Source organism: Marmota monax, unplaced genomic scaffold (assembly GCF_021218885.2).
Source record: "Marmota monax isolate L192 unplaced genomic scaffold, Marmota_monax_Labrador192_F-V1.1 WCK01_AAM20220418_F8-fsc00001, whole genome shotgun sequence".
Classification (NCBI taxonomy): domain Eukaryota; kingdom Metazoa; phylum Chordata; class Mammalia; order Rodentia; family Sciuridae; genus Marmota; species Marmota monax.
In genome coordinates, this window is record NW_026693777.1 from 30,882,768 (window position 1) to 30,901,538 (window position 18,771).

Consider the following 18,771-nt stretch of genomic DNA (forward strand, 5'->3'; position numbering starts at 1 on the left):
CAAGAATCTTCTACCAGCAAAATTAAGCTTCAGATTTGGTGATGAAATAAAAACCTTCCGTGATAAACAAAAGTTAAAAGAATTTACAACTAGAAAGCCTGTACTACAGAACATTCTCAGCAAAATATTCCCATGAGGAGGAAATGAAAAAAAAAAAAAAGAAAAGAAAATCAGCAAAGGGAGAAACTACACTTAAGAAAAGCCAATCAAAGGAGAAACCAAGTGAAGTTAAAAACCAAAAATAAACCAAAATGACTGGGAGTATGAATCATATCTCAGTAATAACCCTGAATGTTAATGGCCAAAACTCATTAATCAAAAGACATAGACTGGCAGATTAGATTAAAAAAAAAAAAAAAGACCCAATAATACACTGTCTTCAAGAGACTCATCTCATAGGAAAAGACATCCACAAACTAAAGGTGAAAGGATGGGAAAAAAAACATACCACTCCTATGGATTGCATAAACAAGCAGTGGTTTCCAACCTCATATCAGATAAAGTTGATTTCAAACCAAAGTTAGTCAGAAGGGATAAAGAAGGACATTTCATACTGCTTAAGGGAATTATACATCAACAAAACATAACAATCAAATTTATGTCCCAAACAATGGAACACTTATGTACATCAAACAAACCCTTCACAATTTCAAGAAGCAAATAGACCACAACATAATAACACTGAGTGACTTTAACACACCTCTCACCACAGAATAGATATTCCAAACAAAAATTAAACAAAGAAACTACAGAACTAAATAATACAATCAATAATTTAGACTTAACAGACATATATAGAACATTTCATCCATCAATGATCATTTTCTCAGCAGCACATGGATCCTTCTCTAAAATAGACCATATGTTATGCCACAAAGCAAGTCTTAGCAAATACAAAAAAAAAAAAAAAATAGATACTACCCTCCATTCTATAAAATAATAATGGAATGGAATTAGAAATCAATGATAAAATAAAAAATAGAAGTTACTCCAACACTTGCAGACTAAATAATATGCTATTGAATGATGAATGAATAGTAGAAGAAATCAGGTAATTCTTAGAGGTAAATGAGAACATCGATACAACGCATCAAAATCTCTGTGACACTATGAAAGCAGTACTAAGAGTGTGTGTGTGTGTGTGTGTGTGTATCTGATTCTTGGCCCTCAAAGTTAGAAGGTCCTAAAACAATATATACCAAGCTTTGAGTTCATTGAATTGAACTCATTCATTAAAAGAATAAAAAGTCAACAAACAAATGACTTAACATTACATCTCAAAGCTCTAGAAAAAGAAGAACAAATCAACACCAAAAATAGTAGACGACAGGAAAAAATTAAAACAGAGCTAAAATCAATGAAATTGAAACAAAAGAAAATTCAAAACATTGACAAAAACGAAAAGTTGGTTATTTGAAAAAATAAATAAAATTGATAAACCCTTAGCCAGCCAACAAAGAGAAAGAGAGAGAAAACTCAAATTACTAAAATTCATGATGAAAAGGGAAATAGCATGAAGGACACTATTGAAATACAGAAGATAATTAGAAACTATTTTGAAAATTTATGCTCCCATAAAATAGAAAATCTTGAAGACATTGACAAATTTCTAGAGAAATAGGATCTACCCAAACTGAATCAGTAGGACATACACAATTTAAACAAATCAATTTCAAGCAATGGAATAGAAGATGCCATCAAAAGGCTACCAACAAAGAAAAGCGCAGAACCTGATGGATTCTCAGCTGAGTTCTACAAGACCTTCAAGGAAGAACTAACACCAATACTCCTCAAATTATCCCATGAAATAGAAAAGGAGGGGTCTTCCCAAACTCATTCTATGAGGCTAGTATCACCCTGATACCAAAACCAGACAAAGACACATCAAGAAAAAAAAACTTCAGACCAATATCCCTGATGAACATAGATGCAAAACTTCTCAATAAAATTCTGGCAAATAGCTTATAAAAACATTAAAAAGACAGTGCATCATGGTCAAGTGGGGTTTATCCCAGGGATTCAAGATTGGTTCAATATACAGTAATCAATAAACATAATTCATCACATCAATAGACTTAAAGCTTTAAGATTCATATGAGCATCGCAACAGATGTAGAAAAAGCATTTGACAAAATACAGCACCCCTTCATGTTCAAAACACTAGACAAACTAGGGATAGTAGGAACATACCTCAACATTGTAAAAACTATCTACAATATGCCCAAGTCCAACATCATTCTAAGTAGAGAAAAATTGAAGGCATTCCCTCTAAAAACTGGAATCAAAAAAATACTGTTTTACCACTTCTATTCAATATAGTCCTGGAAACTCTAGCCAGAGCAAACAGATAGATGAAAGAAATTAATGGATGTAAATAGGAAAAGAAGAACTGAAACTATCACTATTTGCCAGTGACATGATTCTATATTTAGAAGATCCAAAAAATTCCACCAGAAAACTTCTTGAGCTATTAAATGAATTCAGCAAAGTAGCAGTATATAAAATCAACACCCATAAATCAAATGAATTTCTACATACCAGTGATGAATCTTCTGAAAGAGAAATTAGAAAAACTACCCCCTTTGCAACAGCCTCAAAAATACATACATACATACATACATACATACATACTATACTTGGGAATCAATCTAACAAGAGAAGTGAAAGACCTCTACAATGAAAACTACAGAACCTAATGAAAGAAACTGAAGACCTTAGAAGATGAAAATATCTCCCATGTTTTTGCACATGGCAGAATTAATATTGTCCAAATGGCCATACTACCAAAAGTGTTATGCAGATTTAATGCAATTCCTATTAAAATCCCAATGTCATTCTTCATAGAAAAAGAAAAAGCAATCATGAAATTCATTTGGAAAAATAAGACACCCAGAATAACCAAAGCAATCCTTAGCAAGAAGAGTGAAGTAGGAGGTATCACAATACCAGACCTTAAATTATACTACAGAGCAAAAATAACAAAAATGGCCTGGTATTGGTACCAAAATACATATGAAGACTAATGGTATAGACTAGAAGACACAGAGACAAACCCACATAAATACAGTTATCTCATACTAGACAAAGACACTAAAAACATACATTGGAGAAAAGACAGCCTCTTCAACAAATGGTGCTAGGAAAATTGGAAATCCACGTGTAACAAAATAAAATTAGATCCCTAGCTCTCACCCTGCACAAAACTCAAAGTGGATCAAGGACCTAGGAATTAGATGAGAGACCCTGCGCTTAACAGAAGAAAAAGTAGGCTTAAATATTCATCATGTTAGCTTAGGATCTGACTTCTTTAACATTACTTCTAAAGCACAAGAAATAAAATCAAGAATCAATAAATGGGATGGATTCAAACTAAAAAGCTTCTTTTCAGCAAAAGAAATAATCAATAATGTAAATAGAGAGCTTATAGTATGGGAGAAAATTTTTACCACACTCACATCAGATAGAGCACTAATCTTCAGGATATATAAAGAACTCAAAAAATTTAACGACAAAAGCAAATAACCCAATCAATAAATGGGCTAAGGAATTTAACAGACACTTCACAGAAGATATACAATCAATCAACAAACATATGAAAAAATGTTCAACATCTCTAGCAATTAGAGAAATGCAAATCAAAACTACTCTAAGATTTCATCTCACTTCAATCAGAATGGCAATTATCAAGAATACAAGCAGCAACAATAAGTGTTGGCAAGGATGTGGGGGGGAAAGTACACTCAAACGTGGGATTGCAAATTGGTGCAACCCCTCTGGAAAGCAGTATGGAGATTCCTTAGAAAACATGGAATGGAACCACCATTTGACCCAGTTATTCCACTCATCAGTTTATACTCAAAGGACTTAAAATCAGCATACTACAGTGACGTAGCCACATCCATGTTTAATTCACAATAGCTAAACTATGGAACCAGTCTAGATGCCCTTCAACAGATGAATGAATTAAGAAAATGTGGTATATGTACACAATGGAATATCAGCCTTAAAGAAGAATGAAATTATGGCATCTTAAGGTAAATGAACAGAGTTGGAGAATATCATGCTAAGTGAAATAAGTCAATCCCAAAAACCCAAAGGGCAAATGCTTTCTCTAATATGCATATGCTGATCCCTAATGGGGGAGGAGGGCTAGGGAAGAATGAGAAACTTTGCATTTGGCAGAAGGGAATGAGGGAAAGGAAGAGGGAGTGGGAAGGATGGTGGAATGAGACAGACATTATTATCCTATGTATGATTGCATAAACGGTATGACTGCATTGTGTACAGCCAGAGAAATGAAAAGTTGTGCTCCATTTATGTACAATGAGTTGAAATGCATTCTGCTGTCATGTATAACTAATTAGAAAAAAATTTTAAAAATTTAAAAACAAAACTGGTGGGCACAGTGACACATGACTCTAATCCCAGCAACTAAGGATGTTGAGGTAGGAGGATCATAAGTTCAAGGTCAACCTCAGCAACTAAGAAAGATCCTAAATAATTTAGTGAGACTCTGTCTCAAAATAAAAAATAAAAAGGACTGGGGATGTGGTTCAGTGACTAAGCATCCCTGGGTTCAATCTCAGGCATCAAAACAAAACAAAATGGATTCTTTCATATGTTTTCAATTTAAGTCAGATCTCCAGATGTTCCCCTGACCACCTTCCAATATGTCAATCATTTCGGGTACAGAGGTGGAAAAAAAAAATCCTGGAAAATTAAACTATCTATGTATCAAATGAAATAACCTTTTAAATTGTCAGAAGATTATTTTATCCTCCTATGTAGCCATCTTTAATAATACCTACCTTTCCACAAATTAAAGAAATGAATTTTACTCTGCTAAATACAATTCCTGCCAAAATCCTTCCCTATAGAAAACTGAGAATGAATGATACACCATAGTAATTTAAAAATTAAAAATTCAATCATGCTATAAATCTACACTTTGAAAATTATTTTATGTACTTGATGAATGTTACTGTTGGTTAATGCCTAATATGTGGGCATAACTGAGGTTTACTTACTGGCAATCATTTCAATTACTTCAAACATTTGCAAGGCTGTTTTTGTTTGTTTGTTTGTTTGTTTGTGTTTTTTATTTTTTATTTTTTTGGTTGTTGATAGACCTTTATTTTATTCATTTATTCATATGCAGTGCTGAGAATCGAACCCAGTGCCTCACACATGCTAGGCAAATGCTCTACCACACTGAGTCAAAACCCCAGCCCTGCAGGGCTGGTTTTATTTGTAACTATTTCTGCCTAAAAGACAAATTGATGGATTTCCTCACACTTTGTAGCTCATGAATGTCCTGTATTTTGCTCACAATGTATTAACTCTTCTCACTATTTCAGTATATTTCTGGGCTTGCAGAAATGTACTGCAGGAAGGATGGCCTTATACTGGTAAATTTTTTTGTTGGCAGTCCTGCTTAAGAGCCAGATGAAATATTGTAGCAAGTTCAAGTCCAAAGTCAAAGAGATTGGAAGTCACAGAGCTACCACTATTGTGTATATTTTAATCAGGTATGCACAACCTACTGTTTTATAAACAAATTAGTTTTTATCTGTGTTATACCTTAAATTTACCTGCTGTGAGGGGAGGGCCCTAATTTTCTTCCACTCATAGGGTAGCATTATTTACAGTTAAGGAGGAAGAATAAGAAATTCTATACTTTTTCCTTAATGACTAAGTAAACTGATTTTGACAGATGATTAGATTCTGAAAGTTAGAGGCAGGAAGGATGACTAGATAAGAATGGTCCACAGAAGTCATGAGGCATGACGTCAAGAAGGAAAGGACTGGTCAACTGTTAAGTACTTCAGAAAAAGCAGTGACTCAGGATTTGGAGGTTGTGGGTGGAGGGCAGAAGTGATAAGTAGTGAAGTTGAAGAAAGTCATTTCAGTAGAGGGCACGGGGGAAACATAGACTGTGCTGCATCAAGGAGGAAAAGGGACTTAGAGAAGCAAGAAGCTTTTCAGAAGTGAGCAATGAAAGAAAGAAGAAAAATGGGCAGGAGCTAAAATAAGGCAAAAAGCTGAAATTTATTTATTTTTAAGATGCCTGAAAGGTAAATAAATATAAAAGGTAAGAATTTCAGCCCCAAAATCTTTGAAAAGCACAGAATTCAATCTAGAATTGCCCACTCTCTATCTCTATTGAACTGTCACAAAAGCATTTCAAAGTCCAAAAGTTCAACAGTAAATTCAATATCTTTCTTCCAAAGCCTGTCTTTCCTCTAGTACTGCTTATCTTTGTAATAGGATCTGTTTATGTGGGACCCAGGCAAAAAAACCTAAGTCTTCCTGCACTTTTCTCTCTTACCTGTTCCACCCTGTTTTAATCATAACAAATGACTTCTTGTTCCTCTAATGTATTATTTTGTTTCTTACCTATGATAGGTATATCATAGTGCTTTGCTCATGTTTCTTCCTTTACCTAGAAGTTTCCTCAAATCCAAGCTACATAACTACTTATCTATCAGTCAAGACTACTCAAAACAAAAACTAAGAGGGGGAAAGGAAGGAAAATAAAAGAGACTCAGCACATTCTCTTCTATGAAGCCTTTCCGAAATATATCTTTGCACCCTGGGAAATTTAACCATTTATTTGTTTAGTATTCATTCTCATTATTTCTAATGGTCCTGATGACAATTTATTTTTCCAAGTAAGTACAGAAACAAATGGTTGCCATCTATTATTACCATCACAAAAATAACATTTTATATGAAAATAATTTTTATCAAACTACCTTAATGTCACATTAAAAGATGCTTGTTCTTTAGAAGGTTAGCAGCCTTACATTAACTGTACTTAGACATACTACGTCATTTCTCACTTCACTAAAGACCAATGAAAATAGCACAGTGCCCTAACAGATTCTCCTCACTAATACCCTTAACACTTCATTCTTCTCCTTTGTAAACATACCTCCCTCTGTTTACTAGTTGGCAAATCCCTTAGGAACATAGTTTATAAATACTTAATCTTTGTATCTGCAATATTCAATCTAGTCCCTGAAACAAAATAGATATGCAATAAATGTTTGGTAAAAGTATAATGAAGAGAAAGCAATAGAGAAAAAATATATAAGGGCTAAAAAGGAGATGAAAGAATATCTTTGAAAAATAGCCACCAACTTGTAATTGAAGCTATAGATGGATTAGTGATCTCTAAGCCAAAAGGATTCTTGACTTGTCTCATTTGCTTTTTGAAAACTCTTGTGTTGAACTGGGTCTCTTCTGAATTTCTCAGAATTACTGGAACATCCCAACCAAACCTAAAGAAAAGTAAAAATAAAACATAATTTTAACAAATGTTGAAATTTTATTGTCATATGTATATTGTACTTCATGAAGCTAGTCCTTTTAACACAGATTGTTTAAAAGAGGTTGTTACTTTACTTATACTATTTTGCAGAATTCATCTAGTATTAAGAGAGATTAGAGGTCCCATAGCACTGCAACACACAGTTCAGCTGGCTGAATAAACATACTCTTGAGAATAAGAGTTATATTGTTAATATTCTTAATAGCAAAAAGGAACATAGTGATTTTAGGTAAATTATACTTACTAGCAAAAACAGTATAGAATTATTACATTTTAAAAAAGATATGAAAAACAAAAATACATTCAATATGCAGACTACTTGCTATAATTTATCAGGCAAGAGAACTTTTAAAATACCAAAGATAGTCCTTCATTTACATCAGCGATTTTCTATTTTTAAATTTCATGTAAAAATGTAAACTCTGACATACACAGTGAACAGATTTGAAAGGAAAATGAGACTAAACTCAGTTTTAGTAAAATTTCAGACTTTGATATACTCCTTTCTCTATATATACATACCAGTAATAGATAAGAAATAAAATTAAAGAGACCTTGCTGAAATGAGTAAGCAAAACAGTATATTTTTAAACAAAGAAATAGTAATATTTAGCACTGAAAAAACCCAACTTTTTGCTATAAGCACGTGAATGAATTTCAAAAACACGATGCTGTGCAAAAGAAACCTCATACAAAGGAGCAAACACTATATGATTCCCTATTATAAAATTCCTGCCAAGAACAGTGGCACATGGCTGTAATCCCAGCAACTCGGGAGGTTGAGGCAGGAGGACACAAGTTCAAGACTAGTCTTGGCAACTTAGTGAGACCCTGTATCAAAATAAAAAGTAAAAAGGCCTGGGGTTGTGGTTCAGTAGTAGAGCACCCCTGGATTCCATTCACAGTTCTTACAGTTCTGAAAAAAAAAAAAAAATAGAAAGAAAGAAAAAGGTAAGTAAAGAAAGGAAATTCTAAAGTAGGCAAAACTAGCTTCTGGGAGAAATAAAAAAGAGAACAAAGGTTGCTTCTGGGAGTACAGGAGTAGGAAATGAGTGGGAAGGAGCATAAAGAACCTTTACTGGTGATGAAATCTATATCTTGATGAAAGTTGAATTGAATAGAAAGTTTGATAACACTTGGCCAATGATATGCTTGAGAACTGTTCATTTCATTGTATGTAAATATTACTTTAAAAGAAAAAGAACTACGAACAAAACAAACACTGAACTTTCGCTAATAATAGTCATGCTCTGGTACTTATGAACGAAGAGCACAACTTCCTTTGAAATGTATCCCAAAATAAGATGGACTGTTGATTGGATAGAAGATGGATGAATGGACAAATATGTAATAAGAAAATTATAATAACTTTGGTGTAGAATCTAAGTGATGGGTAAATGTTCCCTATATAATTCTTTCTACTATTCTGTTTGAAAATTTTTATAATAAACTGTTGGAAAAGAGACATAGCTGGGTTTAAAAATAAGTATCTTAATGGATCTGAAAAGGGAAAGAAACATTATGAGTAAAGCTGATGCCATGGTGTGATGGGCCCTGAGTCTTGTAGCAGGCAGTGGCAACTAAGCCTTCACGTACTAGGAAGCCAGTAGAGGTTATCTATCCAAGACAAGGGTCAGATCAAGGTTTATAATACCAGGAGCTGGGTTAGGCAAATGTCAATCTTGAGCACAACTATCATTATAAGTCTCAGTCTTAAGACTGATCTAAGAATCTAGGTGTAAATAATTATAAAATCATACCACGAAAATTTAGGTTGAAAACTAATATGTCAAAACATGACAATAAACCTAATGCTGAGAGGACATCAATAAAATTAACAAATAGAACAGAAATCCATTCAAGATGATGAATTTAATTTTATTGGACAGTTAGAAAAAGCTGCTCTGGCCCTGCCTAATAAAGCTGGGAAGTAAGCATCTACCAGATCAAACTGTTTGCAGGCATCTTAACTGTGACCCAGAGAAAACCTCAAGAATACAAAAATACCCAGCATCTCATAAGGTAAAATTCACAATATTTTTGCATCTATTAAAAAAATTAATAGGCATGCAAAGAATTAGGAAAATATTACCTATAATGAGGAGGAAAAACTAAATAAAAGGTAATTAAAGTTTGAACATATTATATAGAGACATGGACGATATAAAAAAGACCCAAATTAGGGCTGGTGTCGTAGCTCAGTGGTAGAGTGTTCACCTAGTCCATGTGAGGCACTGTGTTTGCTCCTCAGCTTCACGTTAAAATAAAATAAATGTATTATGTCCATCTACAACTAAAAATATCTTTAAAAAAAAAGACCCAAATCAACTTCTAGAGATGATAAATACAATATACTGAGATGAAAAATACACTGGATGGGATTGACTGCAGAACAAAAGATGAGTGAATAAATCTGAAGGCAACATAATAAAAAGTACCCCAATGAAACAGGAAAAGAAAACTGAATAATAATAATTTTTAATAAGTCAGTAGAACAAAGGACAATTTCAAGCAGCCTAATATACATGTAATTGAAGTCTACAGAGCAAAGTCAGAGGACAGATAAAGCATTTAAACATATAATGGACAAATTCATTGAAAAATATAAACCCACAGATCCAAAAATTTAATGAACTCTAAACACGAGAAACGAGGAAGAATATGCTCAAGCACATTGTAATCAAACTGCCTTAAACCAGTGATAAAGAGAATATCTTAAAAGAAGCACTGCATAAGACAGTAGTTATTCTTAGCAGAATTAATGAAAGCCAAAAAAAAATCTTTAAAGACATAAAATAAAAAGCTGTCAGTCCAGAATTCTATACCTGTATTTTTTCAAAATCAAAAGAAAAATAAATATTCTTTTCACACATAACAAAAGCAAAAAAAGAATTCATTATCAACATCATTTCTTGCACAACAAGAAATATTAAAGGAAATCTTTTGGGGAAAAGGTGAATGATACCAAGTAGCAATTTAGACTGATACAAAAAATGTACAGCACAGAAATGATAATGATGTGGGGAAATATAATGTTCTTCTTATTTCTTTTTTTTCCTTCTTCTTTCTTAAACCTCTTTAAAATATTACTTGAAAATTAACAGAATACCACAAACCCTAAAGCAATCACTAAAAAAAGTTATTGCTAACAAACCAACATAAATCACTTAACTAATGCAAATGAAGAATGAACAAGAGGGGAAAAGGAAGAAAGTACAGACAGGACAAATAGAAAAAAAGTAGCAAGATGGTAAACTTAAATCCAACCTTATTGATAACAGCATCAAATATAAAATGATTAAAAGACAAAGATTATCAGATTGGATAAAAACATAAGACCTAACTACATGCTGCATATACAAAACCCACTTGAAATATAAAGACAAAAAAATAGATTATAAGTAAAATGTGGAAAAAATATACCTGCTAATACTAATCAAGAGAAAGCTGTAGAGGCTGGGGGTATACCTCAACAGGAAGTACTTGCCCAGCACGCAAATGTCCCTGGGTTCAACTCTCAGCACTGTGGTGGGGGGGGGGGGGGGCGGCTGGAGTGGCTATATTAATGTCGGACACAGTAGATATGAGGGCAAAGACTATTACCAAGAGTACAGATGGCCATTTCATAATGACAAAAGGATTAATTAATTAGGCAGACACAAGAATTCTAAATGTTTACGCATGTATTAATAGAATTTCAAAACATAAAGTAAACCCTAACACAATTGCAAAAAGAAACAGAAAAATCCACATAGTCAGCAATTTAGACTCCTCATGAACTCAATAATTGGTAGCACCAATAGATAGAAATATCAGTAAAAATAGCAAAGACTTGACTAATACTATCAAATCAATTTTACCTGACAGGTATAGAACATCTCACCCAATAATAGCAAAAAATATATTCTTTTTAAGTGCATTAGGAAATTTACCAGAGAGGGAGGCCATATTCTGGATATAAAACAAATCTCAATTCATTTACAAGGTCAAATCATAAAAACTATATCTGGCCACAGTGGAATCAAATAATAAGTCACTAACAGATATCTTGAAAGCTCCCAAATATTTAGATTAAATAGTAAACTCCTAACTAAGCCAGATTTCAAGGAGAATTTTAAAAATTATGAACTAAATGAAAATGAAAATATATAAAACAAAATTCATGTGATGTTGGTAAATCAATCCTCTTAGAGAAATTACAAGTCCTAAATGGTTTGCTCCTGAGCACCATACCCTCCCCACCAAAAAAAGAAAAAAAGCACCAAACACCGGCTACTCAATCTTATTAAATATAGACCTCCAATTAATCAAGTTTCAGTCAGATAAACAAGTACAAGATAACAAATTGTTTCTTTCTTTTTGGTGGTACTGGGGATTGAACCCAGGGGTGTGCCATCATGGAGCTACATCCCCAATGCTTTTTTTTTTTTTTTAAGACAAGGCCTCCCTAAATTGCTCAGCCTGGCCTTGAACTTGCAATAGTCTGCCTGCCTCTGCCTCCTGAGTTGCTGGGATTACAGGCACCTGATGATGAGTTAACATTGTAGATCCAGAATTTCTTGAGAATATATCCTGGGCCTAACAAACTAATAATCCATTCTCACACATATTCCCAGGTTCCCACAGGTACAATTTAGCAAAATCTTGCAATTCTTTTATAGGAAAAGCTATTTCCAGCCAGACCTGATTTTTGCTCCTGTACTGTGGAACATGCAGAGATCTCCATCTCAGGGCAAAAGGTAGGACTAAGTATGGATATCCCTTTGCAAGGAGACTGCTCTAACTGTAGTTATCACAGGATCTTCAAATGAGGGAAGACTAGATTTCTAACACATGAAAGACTACCTTCATCAAAAGGGCAGGCACAGAGTAACTGGGGTTTCAAGATTCTCAGTGTGTCCATGTCTATCTAGATGTCCCCACTCTAAGTTTAGAGACCCACTTCTTTCTAATCAATGTGCTAAATAAGACACTAAAAGGCTGTAAAGTCTATAACCAGCACAATTAAAACTGGGTTAAATTTTTAGCAAGGTTGACCCCGTGGCTATACAAAATAAAGTGCTTTAGAACCACAGAAACTCTGATTCTCCGAGACTTGATTTGAGAGTTTCAAAATTTGAGTTGGTCATTTTCTTTCTGTAAGCACTCCAGTGAACTCAGCAACAACCAAATCAGCTCTCCCTCAGCCCCTGTAGGCACTGTTCCTGCTGTAACAGTCAAACGCGTTAACTACTTGGTCCCCCAAGGCAGCTGCTTCAGAAATAATTTTATCACCATTAACCAAAGGTAGTAATTTAATAAATTAAAATATACTACATGCCATAGATTATTAGAACCTTATTTCTCATTAGCAAGGAGCTGAAGAAATAACCAATTCAGCCCCCAAACCCTATCTCTAATGATTTTTTATTTCTAGGATTCCATTCTTAGTAACACTTTATCAGCCAGGGTCCAGCGAAGAGAACAAAACCACACCAGTTATTTTAACAGAGAACTTAAACATTAAAAAATGTTAACCAGGGCTGAGGATATAGCTCAGTATAGAGTGCTGACTTGGCATGTGTGAGGCCCTGGGTTAGATTCCAGTAAGAAGAGAGGGTTAAACCAAAAGTTGAAGGAAAAAAAAGGCAAAAAGGGGGAAACTGAATATCAAAGAAGTAGTAATAGCAGGAAGCAGTTATTATTCCTAAGACAAAGGAATAGAGGGAAGAGAATTACAACAGTGCAGAAATTTAGAATAGCGACTCCATGGAGCTAGGATTCAGCTGAGGAAAGGATATTGGTATTTTTAAGGGGTTGTAGAGATTAGTTCTAGAACAGTAGAAAACTAAACTGGAATAACTTGAAACCACTGCCAGAATAAAGACAGATAAGAAAAGGAATCAAACAGAAATCAGAAAGCCCCTTTATACTCTTGAAAGCCTTCCAGTCTCCCTCCTTTCTTGGCAAAGCCTGATACACAGAAAGCTAGCAAAAGAGAAATATGGTTTAGAGTTCTGCCCCAGATTCACAGAGGTATGGCATGAAGAGGGGTGGTTTGAATATGTCCTGGCCTAATAAACTAGCTATCCATTCTTATACATATTCCCCATGTTCCTACAGATACAAGTTGCAAAATCTTGCAATTGTTTTTATAGATAAGCTGCTTCCAACTAGGTCAGAAAAGGTGGTATGAAGTTGAGAGACAACAGTTTAATAACCCACAGTTAAGAGGAAAGCAGGGGGTAGCTGCTGAGTCAGGATCCTTGAGTATTTGAGACTGTTAAAAGATGTATATGGCATTTTGGACTCCTTTCTGCACAGTGACTGACAAGAGCTAACAGAAACTACCATGTAGATAAAAAGAAATATCACACATCCAATGGCATGATTCTTTCCTATTGCTATTGATATCTAGTAATCAGATGATCCTATTCTTTCTCTACTTTCACCAGTATAGGTGAACACAAAGCAGCAGAATGAGCAATAGGAAAGAAACTACGCTGAGGTAAAAACCATGACAGAGAAAACAGATTACCAAAAGGGAGGCAGGTCTCTTAAAAAGTATTAAGGGAGGTCTTTTAAAAAATGAAAATTATGGTGGGCTACTTAGTTTACCCTCTGGCCCTGTTTTCGTGAGATCAAAATAGAATCCAAATTTTCTTCATTTATAGTCAATAAATCTGTGACCTTGGCTTAGGTTTGCAAATAATAGTCAAAAGTTTAATTACATGGGCAAAACTAAGCCACATGAAAAGAATGGTTGAGTTAGGCTCAATGAGGCCTAATCAGGATGGAAATGACTGCCACATACATGGATGGTCTTGTGGCTTCAGCAGTGCTTTGGGAAGCAGAACTTCCACCCTTATACCTACATGGATGATTGAGTAATTGCTAAATATTGAAACTAAGCCTTAAACCTGGCAGAGTCAATCATAGTTGGGCATGGTGGCACTCATGTGTAAATCCATCGACTTAGGAGGATGTAGCAGGAGGATCGTAAGTTCGAGACAAGCCTCAGCAATTTAGTGCAGCTCTAAGCAACTTAGCAAGACCCTGTCTCAAAATAAAAAAGTCTGGAGATGTAGCTCAGTGGTTAAGCACCCTGGGTTCAATCTATGGTACCAAAAATACAAAAAGTGAAAAACCTGACAGTCAGGATTTGAACCTCGGTCTGTCTTATGCCAAAATCTCTCAATATCTCAATCTCTCAATTTAAGTACATAATATAATTATCAACTAGGTATTGATTTTCCTAATGGAGAAAAATTATGTTTAAGAGGATTACAGCAACATTATAGTCATTTTAAAAACTTGTGTTAAGACTGCTTTTCACACTTGGGCAACACCTTCCTAATTTCTAGTTACAGATTTTCTTGAAATGAATAATAGCAATAAAACTTGATGGGTCAAGAATAACAAATTATGGAAGACTGGTTTTCATCTTTCCCCATCCACATACAAAGAATTTTCCATTCTTTCACGGGCAGGTTGGGGAGCAGTATGGAAATGCTAAAACTTCGATTAGTTCCTAAAGATGCCATATATTTTCAGAAACTGACAAGGGCCTGTGTTCTTTCTTTAAAGTAATGACATAAATAATCAAAGGGTATTTTTGAACTTGTTTTACAAAGCCTGCTTTAGTTACTAGAATGTACTTCTGTACTCAAGTTGTGTTCTCTGAAATGCCTTCTCTTCTCAACTATCCACACTCAACTACTTTTCAAAAAAATTCATTCTCCAAAATTCAGCTCATGTCTTTCTCTTCAGTGGCGTTCTCTCAGAAGGGTCAGGTCATAGCTGTTATCACTTAGAACCACTATTAGACACATTTGGAACCACCATCTTTTCAAAGGTTCTTATGAAGGCTGCAGCCTTGTGGGCTAGTAAAATGATTCCAACTTTATTTATAAGGCTTGACTCAACACAGTACAATGGCATCTCCTCAAGAGAGAAAGATAATCTATGGGCCAGAAGAATTGCTTAGAAGTTATTTAACAATCTGTCCTCTTTGTCTCCAATAGGCAAACTGCTTCAACACCATAGTGTAACTTATTTCTAAGGTCTCTTCCAGCTCTAAAATTTTTATTTTTATAATTCTATCGACTATTCAAAAGGTGTGGAATTGTGGAATGGGCATAGAAATCATTAAATTCTCAAACGGTAACTGATTCTGAGAAAAGTTCCACTTAAAGATCTGAGGTCAAGTGTTTAGGTCGGTCAGAAACATTAACAATCACTTCTTGTTACTGTCCATGACTGTACACTGAACAGCAGGTGACTGGTTCACTCTGGGCACACAGTAGGCCTCAATCGGGGACAAAGCCTGCCGGACAAGTACTTTATCCCAACATCAAGACCAGACACTTCCTGGCGGCTTTATCCCCTAGAAACAAAGCTGGGTAAAATATCCCAATCCGGTACCACTCCAGAAATCCGCAGCTCCGGGGGCCGGACGGCGAAGCCTGGCAGTGACGCAGGTGCGGTGTTCACCTGGTTCACCCCCAGCAGTCAGTCGCAGTGCTCCTCACCGATTACCCAACGGCCTCTCAGGCGCCCCAGTCCCGTGGGTTCCTGCTCCTGCGCCCACTGGTGCTCGCCGCGACCCCTCTCCAGGGTTGTCTGTCCCTTCGTCCCTTGCTCCTAGCCCTGGAACACTTACCATCCTAATACCAGGCCGGTGGTCACGATGAAGCAAGTAAAGACCACCGCGATGTAGAAGAGCGGTGAGTATTCATAGAGCGTTACCAGAAACACCGCAGCCATTAGGGTCCCCTGGGCTGAGCCCGGCTCCAGCCGCCCAGCCCAGCCCAGGCCAAACCGAGCCAGCTCGGCCAGGGGTAAAAGCCACTACGGTGCCCCAAAGCGGACAAACTTTCTAGTTCCTCCCTCACCAAGGATTCCCGTGAGCTGGAAGTAGAGGCAAGCTCGCAGGAGGTGGGAGCCTGCGTACCAATCACGGCGTCGCCAACAGAGCGTGCCACGCCCCTCCCGCTCCCGCCTCAAGCTATTGGCTTCGTGGAGGGGCGGAGCCCCAAATCGCACCGCCCCCAACTCCGGGGATTGGTAGCCTGCAAGCACCTCCTTCGCTAATCTGGTCCAATGGTGATCATTGTTCTGCCGGCAAATTCTAAATAAAAATTGGAACCGACTCCAAAATGTAGGCAAAGGCAGGTGTTTTGGTGCCCAAGAGAAGCAATCCGAAATCCACGTGCATAGTTTCCAAATCCTGAAACTCTACATAGGCAAATTTGGGAAGAGAAGGTCAGGCACCTTGGGTTCTATAAAGTGAAATAACCTCACACCTATTCTTTTTTAATCTAGAAGATTTACGCATAGGCACAATAAAAAACACAAAAAGGAGTCTTCACCAAGCAATTTATGCACGCCTTGCCATCCTTTTGAAGTTGGAAATAGAGGAAAATCAACGTTGCGTGTCCAAAATTCTCTTTAAAATGAAATAACCGGGGAGCGGAGCAGTGGCGCACACGAGTAATATCAGCTACTCCAGAGGCTGAGAAGGAGAATCCAATTGGCTGAAGAGGCCAACCCAGGCAATTTAGCTAGACACTATCTAAAAATAGAAGAGCTACGGGTATAGGGATTGGTAGCACTTCTCAGGGTTCAATCCTGAGTATTGAGGGCCTGGTGGTGCGGGAAGAAAGCAGAAGAGGAAGGAAGGAGGATAATCGTCCTTCTCCCTGCTCCCCTTTCCCCTCTTCCCCCTACACTCCTCGAATTAGAATTCATTTTCACTTTCATAACTTTAAAACGTTTTTTTAAATTAAGTACAAACTATAAAGTACAGGAAGTAGCTAAAAGTCCACTCTCTCCCCTCACCTCCCATCCCCTCTCATCTCTGACTCTAATCAGCTTCTCAACTCAAAATACTTCCCTTGTGTCACTTTGGTTGTATTTAATCCTAAAGCCATACGTAGTTACAGCTGAGACCCTAGAAACATTGTCTTGTTTTGGGCAGCAATATCCCCTGCTACAAATCAGGATTTGTTACTGAAGAAGAAAGGGAGAATGGACATCTCTGCAACACTCCAAAGTCACTCTTAAAATTCATGCTTGGTAAAGATGAATCAAGTTTGTCCTCTGACCTCGCATATCCCTTGGCAAAGGATCATGTAGTAGTGCTATTTGAGAAACTTGCTTTTATAACATAATTTTTAGTTACTAAGTATTTGATTTGTGAAAGAGCAGTTTACTTCATCCGTCCTCAATTGTTGGAAATTTCTTACTATAAACTGCACTGCAATGCTTATCCTTAGAATTAAATTATTCCTTAAGATAAATTACAAAAGGTAGGGTTTTAGTTTTTAAAACATGTACAATTGTAAGACTTTAAAAAAAAACACACTGCTCTCCAAAAATGTATGAATTTGTATTCTCACCCTTTCAACAATAGGGCTTTTATTATTGTTTTTTACCATCATATGATATTGGCACATCTTGGTCAATCTGATAGGCAATTTTATTGCCAGGAAACAATAAAGAATTTTCATTATGAAATAAAAATGTAGGAAGTCGCAAATTAAAGTGGCATTAAACATATATATCTAATTTTGTTCCCTCCTAAACCCTACTAAAACTATAGTAAAGAGATTTGAAATGTAAGGAAAAGATGAAAAAAATAAAACACGAGAGGTAATATACTGGAAGATAAAAATCAGGCAAATAAGGATAATTCACTAATCAGACCAGGAAAACCAAATCCCAGACCAATAATAAAGAAAACTGAGGCTTTGAGGTTGGAGAGATCACAACATACTTGAAAGACTGAAAAACTCATTTATACTGAAGAATTCTCTAAAAGAACAGAAACTAACATAAATTTAACTCAAGCCTTACCACTTCCCACTTGTTTATCTGCTACAGCCACTGAAACTTGTCTCTACTTCTAACATAGATTCTTCCCAATGCATTCATTCTGCACAGTGCTGGAAGGTGAAATTTTTCCATAGCACATATTTTACTCCACAGCCCAAAACTTGAATTCTCACATTGTCTTTCTTTGAGGATAAAGTAGAACAAGGTTTTTGTTTGTCATACCCATTTCTACAGGACTTGACTTCCACTAATTCTCTCATTTATTTGTTTAAAAAGTGTTACTGAGTGTTAGGTAAGTGCCATTGTAAATGGCATTAGAGAAATAATAATAAAAATGACATATTCCTGTCCTTATGGAGTTTTTCAACTAATGGAAAAAATAAATATTAACCAAAGAACCTAGAATAAAGTATAAAAACAAATTTATGATAAGTGCTATTTAAAAGAGGTACATGGCCAGTACTGGTGGTGCACACCTGTAATCCCAGTGGCTCGGGAGGCTGAGGCGGGGGACTGTGAGTTCAAAACTAGCCTCAGCAAAAGTGAGGTGCTAAACAACTCAGTGAGACCCTGACTCTAAATAAAATACAAAATAGGGCTGGGGATGTGGCTCAGTGGTCGAG

The 18,771-nt window shown here is 35.9% G+C and overlaps 1 protein-coding gene across 1 annotated transcript in view; it reads right to left on the minus strand.

Moving 5' to 3' along the window:
• The window catches only part of Cgrrf1 (cell growth regulator with ring finger domain 1), a 41,150-nt gene extending 24,927 nt beyond the window's left edge, over window positions 1-16,223 (minus strand). The window contains exons 1-2 of the mRNA XM_046460787.2: window positions 15,975-16,223; window positions 7,144-7,283 (exon numbers count right to left, since the gene is read on the minus strand). Of these exons, the coding sequence (XP_046316743.1) occupies window positions 7,144-7,283; window positions 15,975-16,078 (244 nt within the window). The 5' untranslated portion in view covers window positions 16,079-16,223. The remainder of the gene's footprint in view (window positions 1-7,143; window positions 7,284-15,974) is intronic.
• Window positions 16,224-18,771: the final 2,548 nt, after the last annotated feature.